A 14,052-nucleotide genomic window follows, 5' to 3' on the forward strand; every position below is an offset into this window, starting at 1 on the left:
CTACCTGGCATGTCACTGGAGAAAATGCTTACACAGAACAACTGATATGGAGAAAACATTCGCGACTTGTAAATACTTCATACAAAGAACAACACATGTGCCATTTAGCTTGACGCCAGTGATAGCACTAGGACACTCGAAGCAATCACATTGACGGTCTTCCTTTAAAGGAGATACCAGGCCAAATTTCCTCGTATTCTTCGAGAACATTCGCCCAATGCTGTACCATTGTGATCACCTGTGGGAGCTCAGACTCGGGGATCTTGAACAGTTCTTGATGCGGTTTCTGGCACATACACTTTCCACTGGATGTCGGCTGATATAAACGATTGCTGAGCGATTTGTGTGCTAGTTTTTCAGCTTTCCGCGACAGCATTATTTTTCGCTCGGTGTCCGGGAAGGCGAAAAGTAGCTCGAAAGTATAGTACTGGCACCATTTTACCAACGTTTTGTCGCGCTCCTCCGCGTTATCCGCTCGCCCAATCTTGATGATAATTTCTCCTTTCTCAAGGACCTGCCAGGTTGGATAGCTGCGAGTGATGTAGACTTGTCCCGGTCTATCCCGGGACGGTCTTTGTGAGAAATATTGCACCACGTCCTGGTAGACAGATTTGGAGATGTCTTTAGGTATGTAATCCTGCCATCTTTTGCGAACCGGGTCCTGAACACCACCGAATGATTGCACTCGTTTTGGCATCCAGTCCTGTGGGATAGGTTCCACGATCACGCTCTTGTCGTTGCTAAGCGTTAATTCTTTCATCGAGGTGGTGATATCATCCTCAACTGCCACGGGTTGGGACAATGACGAGTCACCTTCGGCGTCGGTTTCTGGGTCGTCCTGCAGGTCTTCTATCTTCTTCGCGTGCAATTTGCAGAAGGGCCCGATCTTCATCGAATTTCTACATTGTCTTGGCCCTTTCAACTTAACGTCGTATACCGTAGCAGCGCATTTCATGTCCTGTGCAACGCTCCTTCGAGCCATGGTAGCGAATAATCCCGAAGCGGGAAAAAATAACCTGTTGAATGAATCGATAGACAAAGGTGAGTCCTCTTATTTATCGTCCAGCGCTTTGCGGCGCAGACATAGAAAGAGGGGTTTTTGCATCGCCCCTCGTCCGCTGACCATTGCGGAAGAGCAAATAGCCAACCATTAGGCACTATAAAATACTATTGCTTCAGAACTAGATCGTCTGAGACGGCCTCAAGAGTAGTAGCCAGTTAGATGCAGCTGGCGTCTGGTTCTTGCAGGGTTCTGAAATACTGATGGACTGTATTTTTTCCTTATTTGGAATAGACTAGCTTGCTTTTTTGCAGGGTACGCAAGTGCATGGGTAGTGATACAGACGCGGAAAGGTTCAGCCTTGTCCTCAAAAAACAGTCTAGACAATGTTGATTTACCTCGCCTTCATGAGCAAGTAGAGAAACAAAACGATACAAAGTCTATTCGTATTTTTGACAAAATTCCGAGCATCAACCCAGTCCGCCTCCTGCGTTGCATGTCAATTTGTGTCCATCTCTAGATCTCCGGAATCAGACTTAGACTCTTCTTACGGGTCGTCTGTGCTTTGAGCCGAGTCTTTCTTTCGTCTTCTTTCCAGCTTAGGGGCCATTTCATCATCTGTACAGATGTTAGTTCATATTGAAAATGAAATTATGCATAAACTCCACTTCAGCCTACCAGAGTTCTGCCTCTTAGTTAGTGCCTAGTTCACCACTATACATGACTCTAGGCCTAAACGGAAACCCAGACGTGCCATGGCTCGTCTGGGTTTCCGTTTAGGCCTAGCGCAGCTATATGGGGAAGGGGTCCGTGACTCCGTGGTCACTGTGTCGCCTGAAAATCGAGTAGTACGGAGCTTTGCTGATTGGAACCTCATTTTACGCGATTTTTCCGGATCATGGTCAGATGAGGTGTCGAATTTCGAAATATCCTCATGGAGGTTATCAACATCAACTTCAATTCCGTTCTCGTGTAGTATGTACGCAATCCCCAATAAATTGTCCTTCCCTACATTGTACAATTTCTATCCCGGATTAGAATCAAGCTCAAAAATTAGAAACTCTTGGCCAAGACATACAGTTGACTTAATGATGTTGATCTGTTCCTCCTTCGTCGAATATTTGCTACGCATCCCGAATTTAACGTTGTTAAGCATCGTGCTTTTGAGTTCACAGTAAAACCACATTTCTTCGGAGACTTTTAATCGCTTTGCTAATTTGTTTCGAGACACTATGTTGTTCAACACGGTTCCTAGCTGACTTGCACGGTTGTTTTGGCTGAATAGGTCGTCGACGAATCTTTCGTGGCGAGGAGATGGTGAAAACCCCTGTGATAGTAGTAACAGAAAACGATCGTTTAAAAGAATATTCTGGGGGGTTATTCATACTTGGCCCTTACCATCAATCATGTCGTTGAACCGATCCGTAGGTCCAGCAAGACAGGGACCGGCGTGTTCAATGACCATCTTCACTAGATGAGACCAATTATCGTAATTGAATCTGTCCATGTAATTTTCCACCTCGGTCTTGTTGCTAGGCCGTGGAACTCCAATTGGAAAGTTTTTGAGCTACACGATCGCCACAGAATTAGCCAACAACCCCCCACCATTTATGTAAAACTCAACGTATTACCTGTTTCAGCAGGATTGAGTTTTCCTTCCAATAATCCCTTATAGCAACTTCGTTCCAGATATTTTCAATCAAGACACGTGAACGCCTTGCATACTCGCTATCGGTGATTCCGCCTTGCCAAGGTCGTGTGCCTCCCTCACTCAACGTGGATCTCTTGAAGACGTATTTATTTACCTTAGTATTCCATTGCATTGCCTTGTGCCTCTTGCTTGATGGTGCCAACATGGTTCATATCGGTTCAACCCATGCCACAAAGTGTTGAAGTAGCAGTTTAATTTTGGCGGAGACATTTTTGTGTATGTGGTAAAGACCATTCCTAGACAGGTTTAGCAAGTTTGGCCAATTTTCAAATATTTATGAATCCCAAATACCAGCTTGGGCAAGGTAAATGCCTGTTTTCTTCAAGGTTTCGAAATACCTGCACGTAAGCCTTGTCTGAAAGCTTTGTCAGGAACCCTGAGCGTCGGTACCGAAAGCCAGGGTCGCCAATCAATGCCGATGCCTCATCGTTTAGTTTATTGTATTTCTCATATTTCAAAACAAGGTTATAATTCTGTTTGTCTGTGTAATTCTTGCCGGTTTCATCGTAGTAAATTTCCCCGCTAGGAAAGAATAGAAGAAGCAATGACTCATGTGGTTGGCCCTCAGCGCCCATGATTTTCTCCCAACCACTTGCCGATGGAAATGTCATGTTTTCTTGAAAGATGGCTGCACCAAAGTCTAGAAATTCCTCCAACTTGGGCAACCAAATCTAGCCAAATTTGTAATTAGCACACACTCTTGTCTAAAGAATCACCGTACACTCACCATGTCCAATTTGCTGTTAATGATATCACATATCAAGGACCACGAGAAGTTTTTTTCGCCGTATTTTGTAGTGCAGTACAGATGGACGAATCTGCGAAATTTGGCATGACGCAAGACGGCCATCATGCGGGCAGAACGATCCAGGCGCGGATTCAAAATCCGTTCAAACGAATACTGGGAAATGCGAGGTCGCAATATGTCTTGTTGATGCCCACTACTGAGATCCAAGAGCTTAGATATCAACTGGTATGCTGTCCGGCCCTCGAAGCCTGCCCTGGGGGAAAAATCAACTTCGGGGGCAGGCAACGGCATGATTGCAGCAAGTGGCTAGCCGAGTCGGCAAGGTTGCTCTGTAGGATAGATCATAGTGCTGAAGTTGGAATATTTTTAGGGTCCCCCTAGTGTCGTCAAAACAAAGAACATGTGTGCTAGTTGGGAAACTGTGTTGCCTGAGGCACGCGATCAAATGAGCGCCCCGGTGGAGCACCGTGATGTAACGGGCAAGTTCTAGGACATATGTTAACATACATACGTGGTAGGCGTTGCTGAGACGACCGCTCCCTGTGTAATTTAAAATAACAAGAACGTTTCAATTAATGAATATGGTAGACGGTAGATTCAAAACTTATTCTCTCAATGAACAGTAATCAGTTGCGAAGATATCACAAAGATTCTCCACTATTTTTAACCCAAATAGAAGAGGAACGCCAAAATGTAATTTAGTTTTCCAGAATGGCCTCAATCAAACCCTCGGATTCGCTACCGACACTCCAGAACTTGACTATCCTAAGACCAGCCTGCGAAAGTAGCGCAGTCCACTGCTCTTTAGTGCGCTCCATTCCATTTAGGAGAGCCATCATGTTGATATCCAAGAGCGCCGGGTACAATGGGACATTTTTCGCAGGAAGAACCCATTCGAATATTAGGAGCTTGCTATAACCTGGCTGCATCGCAGATGCAATGTGCTTCAAAATAGTGACACACTCGTCGTCCGGCCAGTCGTGGAATATATACCTTAAATAGTAAGCTCGTGCTCCCTTCACCGGTTGCTGCTCGAAAAAGTTGTGCTTTTGACGAACAATAACCGGATCTAGTTTCTTGATGTTGTCAATTGTCCCCGGAAGGTCCTGCAGAACTAAATCCCCCACAGCATCTGGAAAACTTCTGTGGAAAGCCTCTATATCGTGGCCTTCTCCTCCTCCAATGTCAACTAGCAATGTGGAGTCGGTTCCATCTCTTCGTGCGCCATCGAGAATGATCTTATCCACGGGAAACAGATAAAACCAGTCCTTGCGAGTCTCGAGGGAACCTGCCATAAAGGCATTGAAGTTGCTCATCATGGCGGGGTCTTTTAGAAGCCATTGAAACATGCCATCCAAAGTGTTGCACGCGTCCTGGAATGGGCCCGGTGCACTGTCGACATGTTTGAAGCCCGTGGATTCCAAATACTTGGGCATATTGGCAAGCGATCGACTAGCCGCCGCAAACCTGCCATATTTTGTTATTTCTTGATTATCTAACGGTTCAAAGTGCTGGAGATACTCACATAAATTGGTAGCCACCTAGTAGCGGAGGAGTGGTGAGTACCTCGGAAATGGGTGTGGAAGTATATGTATGAGGCTCAGTCTCGGTGAATACACCCAGTGCCACCAATGGCCTCATCATTCTAACTGTTTGTCGCTTTAGAAAATGCACCAAATTTCTGATGATCAAGAAGACTCACTGATTAGAAGTTCAGCAGCGCCGGAAACGATTGCCAGATCTTTCGCCTTCATAGGTTGCTTAGCCTCGGCCAGCTTTGCCACTACACCCATTCGAATTAACACCATCAAGGCAGATGGGGCATGTGGCTGTAAATACTAGTATTAGGATGTGATAGTGATAAGCTGGCGCCGCATGTTTTGCTGTCTTACTCACCGACATGATCATTTTCCAGACCGTCTCGACAGGGGTCTCAAAGTCGGCCACGGCCTTCGTAACAATGCCTAGTACTTTCTTTCGGGCATTCTCATCCTCAGCTACCAGTCGTCCAATAGACTGGAGCTCATTGGAGACGGCGTCGATCCTTTGATCTAAAGACAAAGGCATAGTCAAGAGTTACTTACATGCAATGGACCAGCAGTCTAATGTTCAAGGAAATGGGGAATTGAAAACTCGACGGCTCCAAGGAGTCTAATATAAATAACTTTTTCACTTTTCACGAAGCTAGCAGGCCACGACTTTCGTCTCCTCCCAATATGTGTCTATAGTTGTATTGGGTCATTCTGATTGGCTTGGCTGTGCTTTAAAGTTGGCCTTGCCTAATCAGGCTCGGGTTCGGATTGGAAATCGACCAATAAAACCACGTTAATTTCAACCTGACGCCCCATACGATATTGTTGTTCAATGATTGACATGGAGTGAGGCAAATCCCCCAATGTAGAACCCAAATACATATGGCAGTAAGCCTAATACTCCTACAGGACGAGATGGATTAGTCAGTTATGGAAATTTTGGCCTTCCTGCCCTGATCCTGAGGCTCTCGGACCAGGAATATAGTTAAGTCTTCTTAACCCACCAAGCGTTGCTATATGTCAAGCCAATGGGCCGGGTGTGGACGTTAAATATCATTTAACAATGACGGAAACAATAATTAAAATAACATAAATCTTTAATTTAGATTCATATAGAGGCTTATTGCTCAGAGCCTATTCAAACTATAGCTGAGGCCACTAAGCCTAATATAGACGGCCCCAAACCCCCGAAACCAGCTGAGCTGCACAACGACACTCGGCGGTAGCGATGAATATTAGCCTGTGGATTATCAACATAGGTTCATGTCATTTAGATAATTGGGGCCCTCTATCACAAAATGTCCACAATCAAAGGTGCCTCGATCCTGTTCGGACCGGCCGCGAAAAGAGCATTTAAAAAGTCGCGACTCGGATGTCAGGCATGCAAGAGGCGCAAAGTCAAGGTCAGATATGTTACGCCATCATTAAAGTTCCTCAGGCCATCTAATATATTACAGTGTGATGAAAATCGTCCTCTGTGTGGTAATTGCGCAAGACATTTTATCGGCCTCGTCAGTTGTGAATTTGATGACTGTGCCAGTGTCTACAAACCCAGAACTACCAAATCCACTTCTACGAGAAACTCGAGCGCGGAATGTATTGAATCACCATTGAGCAGTTATCCTTTTGGCTTGGGTAACTCTGGGCACAATAGATTACTAGAATTGCGTCTTCTCCATCACTATTTAACCTCGACTTGTGGACAACTTCCCGGTGGCGATACCGCGAATGGGAAACAGTTATGGGCCACTGATGTGCCCCAAATGGCTTTTAACTGTGATTATTTGCTAAGCGCTCTTCTTGGATTATCCGCTCAACATCTTTGGGCACTTGATTCGAAACAGAAGTCTCTTGCTGTCATCTCACGGCGTTACCTCGCCAAGGCAATTAGTTCTCACCGAGACAAGCTTCAACGAGCCGAGCGTTCCAACGCCGAGTATCTACTAGCTACATCTATTCTCATAACACATCACAGTTGGGTGGCCTGTCATAGTGTTTCATCAAACGAGCCTTACACCCTACCCTTGCAGACATATCATTTGGCTCGAAGTCTCCAATCTGTGACCAATGACTTATTTCCTTGGCTATCACGGTCCAATATTTTGTGGTATACAAATCTTCAGTTCTCAATAACAATAGAGGAACAATCTACGATTACAAACCTAGACTTGTATGAGCTTTTTCGACGTGTTAGCTCCACTGTCCCGGCGGGAGACATAATGGTGTATGAGGCAGCATGTCAAGAGCTTGGGTCCTTATATAGGGCAATCACGACTCGAATGCGATCAGATATTACTCAATGCAGTATCGCAACAATGCTGCTCCGCCTTCCCCCAAGATTCCTGACGCTTCTTCAACAGCACGAACCCGCAGCTTTAGCTTTATTTGCTCGCAATATCGTCTTGCTGAAGTTCATAGATGATGTCTGGTGGCTTCATGGCAAAAACGAGCACTTGGTCATTAATTATACTATCCATGGTATTCGAGGCTTGATGCCAGAGTCATGGTTGTGGGCCATTGAGTGGCCCTTGAAGGTGGTGAGTGGTGACATTACAAAGGACCAGTTGTTTTAAGTGATGGAATACCATACCTGTGGTTCAGATGTCAGTTAACACGAGGCAAAATTAAACCTGCCTTCTCATATTTTGGCACATTTAAACGTGTCTATGTGCCATTTTATCAGTTAGTCGGTAAATAGAAATAGACGGGTTGTTGTACAGTCCAATGACATTTGAATCAGAGACAGCAGTTAAAGAAATTTATGGTGGCTACATGTATTTAATACATATATCTGTATCTTAAATTAGCGGCTAGGGAGAAGCAATGCAGTCATGTGATGTTTTATATTTAGTGTTCAGATAAAATAATATGTCCTAGCTTATACCAGTTGAGAGTATGAGAGAACGAGCCACTATTGGAATAGGGGCCCACTATACGGTGAACAGTTAGAGAAAATAGACAAAAAAAATACTATTTTACCAGATATGATGTACCTTTAGGTGTCATATCTACCAAAAAAGACGTCTCGAGACACCAATTTTGGTATCAGCGGCACCGCTTAGGTACGGACAACCATACCCAACATGACAGTCCGAAGGTGCTAGTATCGCATAGAAAAATGATAGCAACTGGTCAATTTGTCTGTCAATAAGGTAATTATCGATAAACAATTCCACAAGTATCTTATTGGCTATGTAAGTGCGGAAGTCTTCTGCGGTAAATTCAATGTTGGTAGTCAATTTGATAGGACGGTTATATTTTATACGGATTATTTCCATCAACAGAACAATCAGCCACCTGACTCAGGGACAACTGGTAGTGACAATAGTTGTATCAACTCGGTGCATGTCGCCTGGGAATCTGCAATTGTTACCAGAGCAGTACATGTGTGGACAACGGTGGCCAGACACGCATCTCACGTCGTCACAATAACTACCATTGGGACAGACAGAGAGTCTGGCAATATAGATCAGATCAAGTATATCCTGTGAGCTAAGTGCCGGGTCGTGCTCGTGCATGCATTGGCCACCATATATACATGATCCTAGGATATGAAACTGGTTGCACAACTTCCTGCGCTTCAAAATTTCAACAATATCTTTTGGAGAGTGTGCCGCCCGCGGATCAACACGCTGGCCACTAGCATTCTTACATACTAGTTTCGGAATTCCCGCATTCGGGGTTGTAGAGTCAACTACTAGAGATGATGATTGTAGAGGAGGGCTTTTCTTCGCTGCAGACGCGTAATTCGCGGTAGGTGGCCTCGGAGGAGTGATGGAAGTACTTGGATTGCCGATGGACACTCTCCTAGTTGACTTCAGCTTATACGACGTGAATACACGTTCAAACGAAGTTGTCTCAAGGTCTGCCGCTAATTCCTCCATCTCGCGAGCAAAAGGAGGCCCTTTAACTAGTGAGATGCACTTTGATCGTCTGCATGGGCCGAGGACACGGGCGTAACCGCCGTCAGCAGAGGCACAGAAGACGACCCGCAAACAATGGACGTCCATCATATCCTGCTCGAAATGGGCTAAAAATTTAGAGTCAGCTAGCGAGTATTTACAGTACTGTTTGGTGAATTTTGGATAGAACATATAAGGACACAATAACAATTAGGGACTAACCTTTCAACTTAACATCAGCACATTCCTTTCCATTTCCCGCATCCACAATATCACATAATGTATCCGCCTTGTTAAACCCTTGAATAAACGTGGTCAAATTATCCTCACCACGGAGAATATTGGCACCACGATAGGCCTGTGTCAGGCCTTCCACGTTGACATACACACGAACTTTGTACTGGATATTTGGTGGCACTTTGGTGACAACTGTTCGAACATGGTCTTCCACGGCCTCGATAAGGAGACTTGCGGCCTCGTATCCGCCGTTCTTTCCATCTTGAATGAGCTTTTCATGAAACTAAATGACCGAAGAATCAGCAAAGATATGAATAGTCCCGACACCTCAGAAATTAGGCAACCTACATTCATACCATCTCCATCAACCAACACAGAAACATAGCTAAGTTTACTCTAGCGTATCCAACGTTAGGGACAGATGTTTTTCACTTGGAAAAGGGATTGGGTGGAAAAATTACCTCATTATGTTGCAGCTCGTTCAATTTACTCTCGTTTTTCTTGTTCTCTTCTTTAAATGAGGCAACAAGCCTCTTCTGATCATTCACTTCCTCTTTCACCTCTTGAAGCTCGAGGTTGAGTGCTTCGACATAGTCAAAAAGTTCCTATGTGACAGCTGTGTTAGTAATTATTTCAAGTTTGTTGCCTAGCCGCGTTATGAATGACGCACACGAACCGTGATTATCTTGTCCTTGCTGGCTTCAACAGCACATGCATCGGCATGCTGTCTCTTCACATCATCAATGTCAAACATCCTGACGAGATTGGAACTAACTGGTGTCTGAGAACATAGAAAGGGTAAAGAATATGGATAGAATGATGGGCGAGAAGAAAAGAAGAAAAGGAGGGGAGCTGCCATCAGGCTGGGCGCTAGTGCATTACCCAGCCTTGCAGCCTTGCAGCCTTCTAAAGAGTTGATTCGCACGTTGAACACAAAGTGGCCTACTATTTACTGTTTTAGGGTACTCTTCTTAGCCACGTCACATTGGGCATCACGCAGATCTAAATACGCCTCGCAGAACCCCTTCTCGTAATGAACGTGGAGAACGGACATTTTCAATGCAAAGCATTGCCCAGCCTTCGCATTTTCATTGCGAAGAACAAAACTTGAAAGCCATAGTTACGGTGTAGCCGCAGATGCAGCTCTCCTCTGCTGCATTTTCATTGTTGCCTAAAGACTGGAGCTTCATTCAGCACCCAATGCAACAATTGTATTCCCAGGCGCAATCTAGCTTGCGAGATGTATCACATTCCCTGGACCAATGGTCCGGGTCTGGACACTATTCGCTAATCAACTATCGCGCAATTATCAATGTTAACTGACATCAGCCAATGTCACTACGCACGACTCTGTAGGTAATGTCCTAAAAGGGAATGGATAGCATGAGTATTGCGAATATATCAACCAATGAGAATGCCCGATCGCGTGTTTGCCTTGGGTTTTCTTAGTTAACTGACGCAAGAGACAGACCAGCCAAAGAAAAAATATCGCACGGATTTTTGTTGTCGAGCCTTGTCGTTTATCGTCGTTTACCTCTCCTTTGTTGTTTGCATATGAGATGATATGACGACCAAAATTACACGTCCAGCCTCTAGTTCTAACCGCATCTCGCTGCTACATTATAATCCGTATTCATTCATACCCTCCATTGAGGGCTTGATGCGTAAGGGCTACCGTAAATGCAATGGATAGCTTTTCTCCGACCAGTAAGGATCTAACCCCGCAGAGATAAGTCAACATTGATTTTTGCGATAAGCCTATATATCATAGCAAAATGGCACTAAGGGTATTTGTTCTGACAGTGAGATAAACAGAGGTGAGGCGGTAATTATCAATAAATTTTTTGAAATGTACTCAATATTGCCTGAATAACAAAGTGAAACAAGGTTGAATATCGTAATTATTTGGGAAAATCCAGTTTACGGACCTATGTATTAAGAACTAAATAGTGAGTTTTTCTATCAAGTAGAATCACAATATCAAAATAGCTGGGAATGTTTCGACCCGGATTATAATAAGGTAACAGCTTTCCATGTAGAGGACTCCTGCCTGCACAAGGCGCTTGTCAGCGACTAGCGGCGTGGGCGGGACCCGCTTGTATAAGCCGACTAAATTCTCCGAACATTTTCAATCATCTTCCCGTTCCTTTCGTATTTTATCATATATATTCTCACGGAACTTATAAAAATATGTCAAATGCTTCTATTGTTTTGCCCCGTCCGGGGACAGTGAAGCCGGGCAACGCAGTGCGAGTAGTCAAGGCCCCCTCCGAAGCTGCTTTCATCTCTACCTTTGGCCAACTGCTGCCACCAGCATCATATTTACAGACGCCAAAAGGCACAGCTGCATATTACGAAATCCAGGCTTCGTCTCCTACACCCAAAGACAGCAAAAAGCCAATTAAACGTGTGTTTTTCGTGCATGGTATTCAGACGCCTTCAATCGGCCTACAACCACTAGCAAGCGCGCTATCTTCGTTTTTTCCACATGCCCAGTGTGTCCTTGTTGACCTATGGGGCCACGGCCTGACGGACACACCAATTGTACCCCACGAACCGGCAATTTTTCATGAGTTGTTAGAGAATGTGATGGCGCATCTTAGATGGGAAGATGCTCATTTCATTGGGTATTCGTTTGGCGCATCAACTGTGGCGAGTTTCGCCGCTATTCGCCCTCAACGTGTATCATCCATGGTGCTGGTTGCCCCCGCAGGGCTGATACGCTCCACAAATTTTGGGCCGCAGAAAACGTATTTGGATGGTGGTGAGGGGTTGGAGGAGCAGGCACAGGCGTGGATCTTGGACTTTCTTGAAGGGGGTCCGTTAACTGTTCCCTCGGATTGGAAAGATAGGGTCAACCGAGGTGAAGTGGTTGCTGAGGCGGTTAGAGATTGGCAAATGAAAGAGCATGAAGGGCATCTAGCGAGTGTGGTAGGTTTATTTAGAGACGGCGGAGCACTGGATAGACATGCAGAATTCGCTGAAGCGGCAACAAAAAGCATTAAGACCCTATGTATTCTTGGAGAGCTGGATGACTTGTGCAGTACATCAGACCTGCAAGATGTTGGTATGAACAATTTTTCCGTCGTTTCGCAGGTTGGTCATGGAGTTGTGAGACAAAGGGTGCCAGAGGTTACCCAACTAATCGAGGGTTTCTGGAACGAGCTCTAAAAGGATAGGTAAGATGGCGAATTATTACTTACCATATACTTCCTTTGACACCATGGAGATGGAGTGATGTATACAATACTATCAAGGTTGATTTATTATCAAAACTCATCCCACTTAGTCTTGACTAAATTGGTTTGTTGTTGTCATGCCGGCATTCGCGGCATTCAAATATCCAATCTCCGCAACCCCCACGTCTAGAGCATTTAGTTATTATAACTAAAATAGCAACCTCATAACACTAAAGTTATCTTGCGAAAGCTAGCAAACTTTTTTCACTGCTGAATGTTTCGGACAAAAAACCTAACGGCAATCACAAAATGGCAGCTATTTTAGCAAGTACCGGAAACATCGTTGGAAGCAATGAAGTATTCATGAAGCCATCCACGCGATTGCGAAAGCTCATATCGCAAGATGGCGTATGTATACAAGCTCCGGGAGTGTACGATGGTATATGCGCTCGCGTAGCTATCGAACAAGGCTTCCAGGTTATGGTACAACTCCTGGTGTATTTTTTGTCCAAAAGATAAACTCAGTTCACAGCGTTGACGTGATCTACAGTATCAATCCGGCTCAATGACTACTGCTTCTCGTCTTGGTCGAGCGGATCTAGCTTTTGCATCTCTCAACGATTTTGCTCAAAATGCACAAATGATTGCGAACATTGATCCTCGAATTCCACTTATCGCAGATGCGGACACTGGATTCGGGTCCCCCCCGAATATTGCTCGAATGGTGCAGATGTATGACCGGTGCGGTGTGGCTGGCTTTCACATTGAAGATCAAGTAGCCAACAAGAGATGTGGTCATTTGAAAGGCAAGGACGTTGTTGATATGGAGTAGGTCATAAATGAAGAATCATAACAATACTTTCAGGTATATTACTGGATACTATAGAACATGCTAACTTTACGGTCTCTATGACAGGACGTGGAAGTCAAGAATAAGAGCATGTGTAATTGGTCGTGACTCAATTTATGGAGGAAGTGATATTGTGATCATCGCACGAACAGATGCATTGGCAGTAGAGGGTTACGACGCAGCTCTTGAGCGGGTGGGAACAATGTCTTCCGTCTAAACAAAACATTATCTGAATTATTATGGCTAACATTGATGCTGCACAGCTGATCGCAGCAAAGGAATGTGGAGCCGATATGGCATTCCTCGAGGCCATCAAAACGGAACAGCAAATAAAAAATGCCGTACGGGTTCTCTCACCTATGCCTGTAAGTGATTCTTCAAGACTAAACGTGATGGGGCTAAAAAAATTTCAAACTTATAGCTACTTGTGAACTGCGTTTCCAGAGGAAAGACACCTTGGTTTTCACCCGAGGAACTTGGGGAATGGGGTGTAAAGGTTGTTCTCTTCTGACCCACCTCTAGAATGAGTAAGAATATACACTGATACCTGCTATAATTTAGCTAGCGATATATCCAGGGGCAGCAGGGAAGTCGGTGATTCACACAATAAGAGAAGCTTATCAATATCTTCGAGACACTGGTAAGGATCATGCTGAAGCAAGGGGTTTGGATCCTCGAGGATTTTTTGACGTACTCGGGCTGCAAAGAGAAATAGAAATCGATCGCATGGCTGGTGGATTGTCCTATGCAGAAGGGGTTTGATATGTCTACAGTATGATATCATATATTGTGATTTGCAATGGATTTAATTTCCATGGATTTATTTTATTGTGTAAAGTAAAAATACTGGATTGATCACGGTAGACGGTGGTATAACAATCTGGTCAAACCTA

The 14,052-nt window shown here is 44.6% G+C and overlaps 6 protein-coding genes across 6 annotated transcripts; 1 reads left to right on the forward strand and 5 right to left on the reverse strand.

Moving 5' to 3' along the window:
- Positions 1–145: 145 nt before the first annotated feature.
- On the reverse strand, positions 146–982 carry TRUGW13939_07571 (uncharacterized protein; the record flags this gene model as incomplete). The annotated part of the gene is made up of 1 exon (XM_035490710.1): positions 146–982. The coding sequence occupies one exon, from the start codon at positions 980–982 to the stop codon at positions 146–148; it is 837 nt and encodes a 278-aa protein (XP_035346603.1).
- Positions 983–1,703: 721 nt separating this feature from the next.
- On the reverse strand, positions 1,704–3,750 carry TRUGW13939_07572 (uncharacterized protein; the record flags this gene model as incomplete). The annotated part of the gene is made up of 6 exons (XM_035490711.1): positions 1,704–2,024; positions 2,079–2,327; positions 2,388–2,567; positions 2,632–2,805; positions 3,050–3,382; positions 3,439–3,750. The coding sequence occupies 6 exons, from the start codon at positions 3,748–3,750 to the stop codon at positions 1,704–1,706; spliced, it is 1,569 nt and encodes a 522-aa protein (XP_035346604.1).
- Positions 3,751–4,157: 407 nt separating this feature from the next.
- TRUGW13939_07573 (uncharacterized protein) lies at positions 4,158–4,778 on the reverse strand (the record flags this gene model as incomplete). Its single annotated transcript, XM_035490712.1, has 1 exon — positions 4,158–4,778. One exon carries the CDS (start codon positions 4,776–4,778, stop codon positions 4,158–4,160), a length of 621 nt encoding a protein of 206 aa, XP_035346605.1.
- Positions 4,779–4,980: 202 nt separating this feature from the next.
- TRUGW13939_07574 (uncharacterized protein) lies at positions 4,981–5,526 on the reverse strand (the record flags this gene model as incomplete). The annotated part of the gene is made up of 3 exons (XM_035490713.1): positions 4,981–5,108; positions 5,162–5,288; positions 5,356–5,526. 3 exons carry the CDS (start codon positions 5,524–5,526, stop codon positions 4,981–4,983), a joined length of 426 nt encoding a protein of 141 aa, XP_035346606.1.
- Positions 5,527–8,280: 2,754 nt separating this feature from the next.
- Positions 8,281–9,884, reverse strand: TRUGW13939_07575 (uncharacterized protein; the record flags this gene model as incomplete). Its single annotated transcript, XM_035490714.1, has 6 exons — positions 8,281–8,288; positions 8,365–9,021; positions 9,116–9,413; positions 9,479–9,526; positions 9,592–9,735; positions 9,801–9,884. 6 exons carry the CDS (start codon positions 9,882–9,884, stop codon positions 8,281–8,283), a joined length of 1,239 nt encoding a protein of 412 aa, XP_035346607.1.
- Positions 9,885–11,320: 1,436 nt separating this feature from the next.
- TRUGW13939_07576 (uncharacterized protein) lies at positions 11,321–13,376 on the forward strand (the record flags this gene model as incomplete). Its single annotated transcript, XM_035490715.1, has 4 exons — positions 11,321–12,197; positions 12,560–12,792; positions 12,860–13,137; positions 13,226–13,376. 4 exons carry the CDS (start codon positions 11,321–11,323, stop codon positions 13,374–13,376), a joined length of 1,539 nt encoding a protein of 512 aa, XP_035346608.1.
- Between the last annotated feature and the right edge of the window lie 676 nt (positions 13,377–14,052).

The sequence above is a fragment of the Talaromyces rugulosus genome, chromosome IV (assembly GCF_013368755.1).
Source record: "Talaromyces rugulosus chromosome IV, complete sequence".
In the NCBI taxonomy this organism is placed as follows: Eukaryota; Fungi; Ascomycota; class Eurotiomycetes; order Eurotiales; family Trichocomaceae; genus Talaromyces; species Talaromyces rugulosus.